Source organism: Pseudorasbora parva, chromosome 23, assembly GCF_024679245.1.
Source record: "Pseudorasbora parva isolate DD20220531a chromosome 23, ASM2467924v1, whole genome shotgun sequence".
Lineage (NCBI taxonomy): Eukaryota > Metazoa > Chordata > Actinopteri > Cypriniformes > Gobionidae > Pseudorasbora > Pseudorasbora parva.
The window spans coordinates 30,872,958-30,884,513 of NC_090194.1; the positions used below are offsets into that span (position 1 = coordinate 30,872,958).

General features: G+C 38.1%; 1 protein-coding gene across 1 annotated transcript; it reads right to left on the minus strand.

Annotated features, from left to right (window-relative positions):
• Positions 1-2,168: 2,168 nt before the first annotated feature.
• Positions 2,169-6,325, minus strand: car15 (carbonic anhydrase 15). The gene is made up of 8 exons (XM_067433760.1): positions 6,098-6,325; positions 5,972-5,998; positions 5,688-5,864; positions 4,531-4,676; positions 4,347-4,439; positions 4,167-4,233; positions 3,917-4,077; positions 2,169-2,674 (listed from the first exon to the last, which is right to left on the minus strand). The coding sequence occupies exons 1-8, from the start codon at positions 6,153-6,155 to the stop codon at positions 2,453-2,455; spliced, it is 951 nt and encodes a 316-aa protein (XP_067289861.1). The 5' UTR covers positions 6,156-6,325; the 3' UTR covers positions 2,169-2,452.
• Positions 6,326-11,556: the final 5,231 nt, after the last annotated feature.

The window sequence follows — 11,556 nt, forward strand, 5'->3', positions numbered from 1 at the left end:
AGAATTAATAACTTAACATGTTTGTGTCAGTAGGTGGTCTCGGCACACTCTGGTCTCACCATCTGCCCTTCATATTGCCTCGCATCATAGCTCTATTCATAGGTTTACCCTTTAGAAAAGCCCTAGAGTCATTAAAAAGGATTCAGCTTGTGTTTGTAATGTATTTATTATCCCTTAAAGGTGCAGTGTGTAAATTCTAGCGGCATCTAGTGGTGAGGTTGTGAATTGCAAACCGCCTATTGTTCACCCCTCCCTTTCGAAGCACATACAGATGCTATGGTGGCTGACACAGGACGATGTCATCTAGGACAGCAGAGAGTGCTCTGTAGAGAAGTTTGTCCATTAAGGGCTACTGTAGAAATATGACGGCGCAAAATGATTTCACTGTAAGGGGACCTGTGGTGTATGTAGATAGAAATGGCTCATTCTAAGGTAATAAAAACAATGATTCATTATGTAAGGTCTTTATACACCACTGAAAATATAGGTGTGTATATTGCATTTCTTTGAATAGATCCTCATAAATATTATACACTGCACCTTTAAAACGTAATCGTTTGATCGCCAAAATAATAAATGCTTTATACATTAATAAAAAATCTTCACGCCTTGGAAAAAAAGAAGAAAAAACTTGATTGTAACCACACTCTTTCCTCATTTAGTAGTAAATCCTGTGATTATGATAATTAGCCCTTGCTCCACTCACTCATACCGGCTCAGATCCATTTGTTGACGATCACACCTTGGCTTAAAGGGTTACTTCAGCGATTAACATATGGCTTTGTATCAGTAGAAACCCTGGAGTATATTCAAATGATTGTGCTTTCCCCCTCATATCCCCCTGAGACAAGAGATTTATGCATTTTATTTCTGGAAAAATTCCTCCTATGATGCAAATTGGCAATATTTGCATCATAGGAGGAATGTTTGCCGAAAGGCTAAAGACTACAGCCAGCAGAGGGAGCCATTTCCGTTCATGCGCTTGTTCAAAACATGTTCTTGTTCATGTTTTGAACAAGCGCATGGGGGATGGGAGATTACACTCAGCTCTCAGGGAGAGCTCAGCTTGCAGCTACAGGCACTCATTTAAACGGAGCTATGGTGAGCAATGTAAGTCTTTTAACTTCTCAAATTAATTTCTATGAAAGTTAAGCTTGCAAAGGCATGAACTGAAACGCGCCAGACTGAACTCGCGTTGTGAATGTATGCCGCGAGTGTAGTCGCAATTACCTCAGCTCTCATCATGAGAGCTCATTAATCTCACTCCTGCCGTCAGTGCTGTGCGGTGACTCACTCATATTGAACAGACACGTTCAGTTTTTAATTGTAGTGTCTTTTTCAACTCAGTCACAATAATCCAGTAGGTGGCTTTGGGAATGGCCTCACTGGGCTGCGAAGCATTCTGGGAATTGTAGTCTTTCATCCCCATGAGACAAAAATACATTTTCTGTCTTTTCTCAGTCTAGAAGGCACCAAATTCAAAAATAATTTCACATTTCTACTTCATTGATGACCCAGTTTAAATACAGGTTCATCTTCCCAGCATTGAAGCACCCCTTTAAGTTATAGTTTATTCGTTATAGTTATTATATTTATATTATGTATTCGTTGATGAGGTCCACTTCAGACTGAAATAGTGCCTGTTTTGTACTGTCGGCGAACACCAGGGAGGGAGGAGTGACCTCACTGGCCAGATTTGCAAGCCAAGTAACCTCGAAAGGGACAGAAACAAGGGCTCTTTGTGTGAGTGAGCAGTGCCCCCAGTGTCAGTAACAGGACGAGAAGGGTATGACCACTACAACAACACGCTTAATTGTGAGCCAGTAAAAATAGACAAAACACTGTCATTTTATTCCAACACTTTATTATTTGTAAAAGAACACTTTGCACTTGAGTCAAACTATTGCTAGCTATTCTATTGTATACATCAAATAGTTTGCCTCCTGAGGTAAATTTGTATTTTCACAGAATGATAACATCATTGGTTTATCAAGTTTTATGTAGCCTATAGGCGTACATGCTTGTATGAGTCCACATCCAATAGCTAGTGAATTTTAAGCCTATGCAGTGAACTGAAACTCTTTTTAAGGTATCATTTGTGTATGACTGGCGACATTCTGAGGAAAAGACTTTGAGTGATCAAGTTCAGTAAGAATGAGCGAGTGGAATACATACATCTTTTCTCACTTTACTTGTGTATGTTAGCCTACCACAAACACTGGCTATAACGATGACAACAGAGAAACGATATTATTTATTTATTTTTTACAGCTGATGGACGATAAAAATATTGACAGCCAGTCCGAATCCATCAAAATTTAAAATCTCGAGCATTTAACGCGACAGGGAAAATTGCAGCGCCTGAATGGGCCTTTAACGACACTATGTCAGCTGTTTTGGCCACAGTATTTATGGGCCTTTATGTCCAAGTGCTTTTAATGTTGCCGTTCTTCTATATGCAAAAGGCTAAAAGTTTAAAAGATAAAAGAAATATAACATTTAAAAATTTAAAAATAGCAAGAGAGGAAACTCCATTGGTGAGCAGCTTGGCGTCTTTGGAAGCGTACACGGACCGACCGTAGGTTGGGTGGGTGTGTCTGTAGTTGTCATGCAGGAGAACCTGGTTAACAGCTTCTTCCTCCGTGGAAAATATCCTGCTAACAAACAGCTCAAACTGACAAAAAAAGCAAATGTTAGAAATCTCAAACTTTACTCTCTAAACAAGTGGGCCTATGCAAATGAAAACTGGCTAATGCAGGATTTCCAAGATAAGTGAATAATTAATTAATACAATTGTAAAATTGCAACATCGATGCATTTAGCTTAGCTATGAAAATGCGGACAGTTTAAACAACTACGTGTAATTTTAAAGGGATAGTTCACCCAAAAATGAAAATTCTATCATTATTTACTCACACTCATGTTCCAAACCTATAAGACTTTCGTTCATTTTTGGAACACAAATGAAGATCTTTTCGATGAAATATGAGAGCTTTCTGTCTCTCCACTGAGAGCTACCCAACTACCATTATAACGCTTCAAAAAATTCATGAAATGATTTGAAAAACTTATCCATATGAATTAAGTGGTTTAGTGCAAATTAGAGACTTGATTCACATATAAATATTAATCTCTTGCTGAAGCTCAAACATGCTGCTGTAACAAGAATGAACCTCACTGGTTCTCGCACATCAAGCGAACATGCTTGAGCTTCCATTTACCACAACTGATGTGTGAGTTGATTATTTGTGATTGTGTCATAAGGGTCCTGTTTTTGAAAGTTTGATTTATTCACCATCTGAAAGCTGAATAAATAACTTTCCATTGATGTATCATTTGTTAGGATAGGACAATATTTGGCCGAGATCAAACTATTTGAAAATTTAGAATCTGAGGGTTCGAAAAATTCTAAATATTGAGAAAATCGCCTTTAAATGTATTCAAGTGAAGTCCCTAGCAACGCATATGACTACTAATACATTTTTGATATATTTACAGTTGGAAATGTGCAAAATATCTTCATGGAACATTATCTTTACTTAATATCCTAAAGATTTTTGGCATAAAAGAAAAATCAATATGTTGATCCATACAAGCTATTGTTGGCTATTGCCACAAATATATGTGCGAATAATGACTGGTTTTGCGGTTCAGGGTCATATATGTGAATAAAAGCCTAAATTCAATCTGTTCATAATATAACATTTGGACTCAACCGCTCAAGTCATATGAATTAGTTTTATGATCTCTTTATAAACTTTTTGAAGAATCAAAGTGGTTGTTGAGTAGCTTTCAATGGAGGGACAGAAAGATCTCAGAAAGAACAAAAAGATTTGTTATCCAAAGATGAAAAGTGTTGCATTATGAAGTGTAAAAAAAATTATCTTGCCTATCTATAAGCATATTTTTTTTTTACCTGAGCCCATGATATATAGATAGGCACTTCATACACGGTCCACACCACCACCTGTGAACATGGCGGCGTTGTGAGACTGCCATGATAACGGTAATACTGCGTTAGGTTGTTCTGAGGTAACAGATTCATCAAAGGAAATGGTCTTATTGATTTTGTTTGTCCTACAAAGAAAATGAAAATAGGCCTATTTAGTTGAAACTTCTGCACACACTCAATTTTTCCTTTTTCTTTGAAAAAGGTCTCAACTAACCTTTATAGGCAACAAAAGGAAGTGCATTTGAGATGGACTGAAAGTTTTCACTGTGCAAATATGTCACCTGTGGTAACATTAAAGATGCAAAATAGCAAATTAAAGATGAAATACAAACCAGTGGTGATAATGTTTATTATGTGTTGATGAAATGCTACTTAAGATAAAACTACATCTCACATCAACAAAGATTCCAAGCACAGCAAGGCCAGTTGGGTCTTCAAGTGCAGAAGTCAAGTTTGGATGTGTGGATTTGATGTTGACTATGTGCATCTGCGCACAAACAACATGGACAAACATTTAAAAAAAAGTGAAATGAACATAATTGCTTAATGTTCAGATAAGGACAACAGAAGGCTCAAACCTCCATAGGAAACCTCAGGTTGTCCAGAGTGTGTTCTGATCCGTTTGAAGAGACACTTCCCCAATGGAAATGCAGCTGGATTGTACGGTAAATTCCAGGAAGCCCTCCGCCACTCACATGCATACCGTTACCGACCTCCAGCACAACTACACACAAAGATATTCTCATGTTAGATACTCAGTTTAGAATCTTTTCTTTAAGGTTTCTTTTTCTTTTGTTTTTACTAATAATCATGTTTAATATCTAAATTTGTGGTGAAAACTACATTACCCATAATGCTCTACAAACATTTCACCAATTAGGGTTGTGGATAGCAAATCGTACACCCACAAAGCACTGCATATGACGTAATCGAGTTCTGTAATGTCATTATATAGCTATAAATTTAAAATATATAATTTTTATAAATAATATTTCCTAGATATAATTACCAACAAACAATGCTGCACAAATGCTGCATAACACAAGAATGAACCTCATTGGTTCTTGAGGAAGCTTAAACGTGCTGCGTAACATGAGAATTAACCTCATTGGTTCTTGAGGAAGCTTAAACTTGCTGCGTAACACAAGAATGAACCTCATTGGTTCCTGCAGAAGCTCAAACGTGCTGCATAACACAAGAATTAATCTCATTGGTTCTTGTGGAAGCTCAAACGTGCTGCGTAACACAAGAATGAACCTCATTGGTTCTTAAATGCTTTTAAGCCATTCTTAAAATAATCTTTTTTAACAGCTGAATTTGTGGTGAAAACTACATTACCATAATGCTCTACAGACATTTCACCAATTATTGAGTTGTGGAGACTCGAACCCCCAGGAAGCCACCACGTATGACTTATGGTCGAGTTCTGCAATGTTGTCAATATATAGCTATAAACTTAAAATATATTGTTTCTATAGATATAATAACAACTTGAAATAGTTTTATAATTCTCCATTGCTCAATTTGACTGTCTTTGCGAAGCTTCATGGGAATGTAGTTCTTTCCCTCACCAAAGTCAAAGTGCAAAGGCTCATAACTTTTTGCTTCAAATAAAAGTTAGCAATGTTTTGTGATTTACCTTGTAGCTGGTTGGTTTGGGTCATGATTTATAACGTTTAAATACATCCAGAACAAAAAGGTGGACAGGCACTAATGCACTCTATAGAACACCTACCAGAGTGTCCCTGGTTTGTCAGCCACCATTGGCCTGTATGGGTCAAATTAAAACCCTCCAGGTGCAGAGAGTCCAAAGAATCATTCTTCATCAGCTGATGGTCCAGGTTGATCGGAGAGTGATGGCTCTCCAGAAGAGGATGGCAAGAGGGGTAGTTGTCTCCCCATGAATATGGATCTACCAAGAACAAATGAATCTTGCTTCATGTCATGATAACACTAGTATTGACAAAATGAGTCCTTTCTCCTGAATAATTACTATTACATACAGCAATAAAAACTCACCGCAGTGCTTCTCATCATAACAGAAATCTGAGGAAAAACAGTTAATAAAAACACTTTTATTTCAGTCATTCAATGAATTTTACAGCATCAGAAAGGAAATGTATCAATGAATCTTATGTCACTCACCGTCATCACTGTATGCCAATAAAACCACAGACAACATCAGCATCAGAAGTAACATCATGTCCTTAAAATGAATAAATATGTTCTCACCGGTCTTGCACCCCAAAATATACAAAACGCCCAGAAAACGGGGTTTAAATAGTGATCTTCTTGAATGGAGGTAGGATGTCAGGGTTTTTTTCTGACTGTGCTCATTTGAGCGTGTCGCTGCCACTGCGCTCGTCCACAGACTCAGACAAATAACATTTGTTGAACGAGGAACCAGAGATGTGAACACTGACCATACATTGAACAAAGCACTGAAGTTTTGAATCCAAAGTTTTATTTTATATTCATAAGATTTACCATGGTAAATCAATCCAATGTGGGGGATGTATATAACAAAACAGATTTAAATTATCAAATCTTTTTTTCTTCCATTAAACAACCAATCCATTTCTTGAAAACATCAGTGTTTGAACATTTAAGCCAGACTAACACATAACAAAAAAACTTCTATTGCTACTTTTATTCATAAGGACACATTAAAGGATTAGTTCACCCAAAAATGTAATTAATGTCATTAATGAGACTAATGTTGTTCTACACCCGTAAGACCTCCGTTTATTTTCGTAACAAAGTTTAATATATTTAATACTTAGTCCGAGAGCTTTCTCTCTCTCCATTGAAAACGTATGCACAGTATACTGTCCCTTTCCAGAAGGACCAGAAAGGGAATAAAAACATCATCAAAGTAGTCCATATGGGACATCAGTTAGTTCATTAGAATCTCTAAAGGAATTGAAAATACATTTTGGTCCCAAAATAGCAAAAACTATGATTCGGATTGCCTATGTCACGTGATTTCAGCAGTTTGACACGCGATCCGAATCATAAATCAATACGCTGATTCATGACCGTTTGAATCTATTTGAGGTTTGAAAACAAACAGGGAAGAGAAGACAATGCTGAATAAAATCATAGTTTTTGTTATTTTTGGACCAAAATGTATTTTCAATTCCTTTAGAGATTCTAATGAACTAACTGATGTCCCATATGGACTACTTTGATGATGTTTTTATTCCCTTTCTGGTCCTTCTGGAAAGGGACAGTATACTGTGCATACGTTTTCAATGGAGAGAGAGAAAGCTCTCGGACCAAGTATAAAAAATGTTAAACTGTGTTACGAAAATAAACAGAGGTCTTACGGGTGTAGAACAACATTAGTCTCATTAATGATATTAAAAATTATATATTTTTGGGTGAACTAAACCTTTAAATTGATCAAAAGTGACAGAAAAGACATTTGTAATATTATTTAAAAAGCCATTGTAGTCATCAAAGAAAACTGGCAAAATGTCATGGATTGAACTGTAGCACAATCTTAGTAATGGAGTACTGGCTGCTAACAAATTAAGCTTTTCAGTTATAACATTTCAATTACATCTTAAAATATATTAAACAGAAAATTGTTAAGTTGTAATCATATTTCACAATATATTTATTTTTTGGTTCAATTAAAGCAGCCTTGGTGAGCATAAGAGACTTCTCCAAAATTTTCCAAAATCGACCTCAAACTTTTTGAACGCTAGTGTAAATGAATGAATTTATTTAGCCACTTTTGTATTGATTTCAATGATATTTAGACATCTTAAAGAGTCTAATAATTTTTTGGGGCCAGTGTATATACAATATGGTTCTTATATGAGACAGGACAGTAAATCCTTTATTTGGGAATGTCACAACTATGTCACTGATGTCTAATCTCCCGAGGAGCGAGAACTCCCAGGAAGCTTGAGGAACAGTTTTTACATCAGGGAACTGAGTGCTTCCTTACATTTGGGATCCCCCCTTCGGCTCACATGACATTTAAGAGCGATCGATTTCCAGGACGGACAGGGAAATCTCTGAGAAGGCTTTAAAATTCCCAGAGGAGTCATTCTGGATTAGAGTCATCACACAAAAGAATCAAATAGCACACGTTATGAGATCTTAAAGGGGCTATTATGTTCAGAAACTCTTGTTAGTAGCGACACCGGTGGCCGTTAAGAGAACTGCAGCCGGCGACTTACTGGTTGTGCTCGCACTTGTGTACAGGTAATGTACAAAGAGACTGAATCAATGAATCAACTCAATGCTACGATATGCTCACTGCAAAGTTGCTATTCGTTCTTAGCTAAGAAGTAAAACGAAATTGTAAATACATTTGCAGTGATAAATGGTAATGAACATCTAGACGCCAGCAACATTTAGAAAAATATGTGAATATGTGCTGCGCACTTTCCTCTCAATAACAAACTAAACACAACAAAAATGACAGCAGTGAGAAAAGTGCAGTTAAGAAAGCACCTGATAGCGATGTGGACATGTTTGCACAAGCTTTGCATCGGGATTATGTCGACAGATGAGATAATTAAAATTACACTAGGTTTGATTATGATGTACACCGATCAAGCATAACATTATGACCTAATATTATGTTGGTCTGCCTTTTGCTGCCAATACAGCCCTGATCCGTCGAGGCATGGACTCCACTTGACCCCGGAAGGTGTGCTGTGGTATCTAGCACCAAGATGTTAGCAACAAACTGTGAGGTGGGACTTCCTTTGATTATATTTATTTGTTCAGCACATCCCACAGATGCTTGATTCATCACACCAAGTCAAGTCAACACCTCAAATTTGTTGTGCTTCTCAAACCATTCCTGAACCATTTTGTGATTCATCAGACCAGGCCACCTTCCTCCATTGTTCTGAGACCCAGCTCTGATGCTCATATGCCGCCTGTTGGTGTGTTTGGCCGTGGACAGTGTTCAGGATCGGATGCAATGTTAATGCTGACACCTTTCAATCAGAACCGGCATTAACTTCTTGAGCAATTTGAGCTACAGTAGCTCGTCTGTTTGATCAGACCACAAAGACCAGCCTACACTCCCCAGGTGCATCAATGAGCCTTGGCCACCCATGACCCTGTTGCCGGTTCACCACTGTTCCTTCTTTGGACAACTTTTGATAGATTCTGACCACTGCAGACCAGGAACACCCCACAAGAGCTGCAGTTTTGGAGATGCTCTGACCCAGTCGTCTATAGCCATCACAATTTGGCCATTATCAAAGCTCAAATCCTTAATCCATAAGGCACTAAATATTTTTGCCAGCAAACCCAGTAGATGAGTTTGGTACAAACAAGGATAAAAAAAGTACCCCATGCTCACAGTTAAATATACTGCTGGAACTTTAATGTTGTAGGACAATTTTTTTGCTGGAGGTCCTGGACATCTTGTTCAGATACATGGCAACATGGATTCTAACAAACCGACAGGTAACAAATCTAAACCTGACGTCCTCTACTAGAAATCTTATAACTCTTTATAGCTCTTCCCTCAGGACAGTGATCCAAAAAATCAAAATCAACACGTGACATGTCATTGAGCACAAAATAAAGCTTCTGCCATGATGGCCCCAGTCCCGAGCTGAACCCTATAGAGGGTATGCATTGATGTCACTTTCCCGCCAGAACACGCCCCCTCAGCCGGACTGAATGGCAATAGAGCTGCTGCATGACTGGAGTTAATAGGGCAAACTGCGTAAAACAAACGATAATCAGTTTAAATAAAAGGTCGGTCTCAATATAATGTTCCTTACAGCTTACCAAAGATCCAGTGACCCATGGATATTGGCATGCAGCCAGGAATCGTGTTTCCTGACACTTATGTGCCTGATTTCGACGCCGGGGAAATACATAAAGCAAATTTGCCTGTAAACGCTTCATATAAAAACTATATAGGTAGGTCTTAATCAGGGTGATCACTTATATCCATTTTATATACGTCGTCATAACCTTCAGATCAAACTTTTACTGATTTTTTCAGTGTTTATTTACAAACAACAAATTATTCAGAATATAAGATGATAAATATTTAATTGATTTGTCAGCACAATATATATAAACAATACAATTTACAGGGTAGGATTTTACCCCAAAATTCAACATTGAGACAAAATGATAGCTGCAAATTCACGTTTTGCAAATCTGAAGGATCTGGAGAGATTGAGTATGGAGGAATGGTCTCTGATCTCTTGTCAGGTGTTCTCCAAACTCATCAGGCATTATAAGAGAAGACTGAGAGCGGTTATCTTGGCAAAAGGAGCTTGCAAAAAGTATCTAATAAAAGGGTGCCAATAATTATGGTCAACGTGTTTTGGAGAAAAGCATGTATTTCATAATATGATTTTCCTCCAAATTTCAATTATTTTACGTAAATGAAAGGTTCAATTTTTGCTAATTTTTTGAATGAAAGATCAAAGGGATAAACATTGTGACGAATAGTACACGAATAGTTGAACGATCAAGTATGGTGACTCTCTCATTTATGTCAATAGGGGGGAGGGGGAGATGTGAGGGAGGATGTTTCAGGCGGGACTTTTTACTGCGCCGAGTCGAAGTACTCTCAGAAGTGCTATTCCGCCATAGCCTAGAAATCTAGACGCACCCTAGTGGCAGCAAATTTAATTTGCCCGCAAGTGTCGTCTAGGAACTCTCAATACCATTCTGAGCTGTGTTCCTCAAAATCTGGACTGCCCAATCACATTATATATAGAGTCGGTGGGCGTGGCCATAATGACGGCGGCCGAGTTGCGTTTGTGTGCTTCTAGTAAACACAGAAACTGGCGAACGGCGGCGGTCTTTCGAATCAGCTTTGACCGCGACTCTGGAAGACTTGGAGTTTTCTCTGAGAAAAGAACAAAGAACGGCACTGAAGTCATTCTTAAGAAGGGAAGATGTGTTCGGAGTTTTGCCGACCGGATACGGCGAATGTTTAATCAGTCAGCGAGCTCTGTTTCACCTTCGTTGCTCTGGTTGGTTGTAGTGCTATCCTATCGCATGCAGAGGGAGTTTGAAAGACAACCGTTTATCCCGCCCCTCGGATTGAGCCCTGTCAATGGTGAGTTTCCAGACCAAACATCTTGATGTGGGTCTGGCTTGTCAGGCTAATTCCGCCATACATTATAGTTCTCCTTTTTAATCTGCTTAGAAAAGCACCAAGTTTTATTTTATGTCACCATACTTGATCGTTCAACTATTTGTGTAACTGTATTTAAAGGGAAGATGTGGAGGAGTTTGGTCGCTTCTAACTTGATCTCTGTTTGGTACCATAGTGAATGAACTGGGCTTAGTGGGCTAATCTAAATGCTATCAGATCGTCACCGCGCGTCAGAGCGATTAAGTGCACACACTGAGACGAGAGAGGGATGCATCAACTAGTCTTAGTTAAGGTCTAAGTTAAACAGTTTAATATGAAAAGCGGTGAAGTATCCCTTTAAATGAAATTCTGTTCTCTGCATGACACATTGACATTGACACAATACAGAATAGCTCTCTCGGCATTATCCTGAACATTGTATAGGCATTCATTTAATGTGTCTATTAATGAGATAGGCTCTAGGGAGCATCACACCCTTTGGATTTTCGTTCCCAAAAAG

Excerpts from the sequence above, each read along its gene's own strand:
- car15 (XM_067433760.1), bottom strand. The coding sequence starts at position 6,155 with ATGATGTTACTTCTGATGCTGATGTTGTCTGTGGTTTTATTGGCATAC. Across the intron at positions 5,999-6,097 it reads ATTGGCATACAGTGATGACG|ATTTCTGTTATGATGAGAAG; the intron begins GTGAGTGACATA and ends GTTTTTCCTCAG. Across the intron at positions 4,234-4,346 it reads TGCTTGGAATCTTTGTTGAT|GTGACATATTTGCACAGTGA; the intron begins GTGAGATGTAGT and ends ATGTTACCACAG.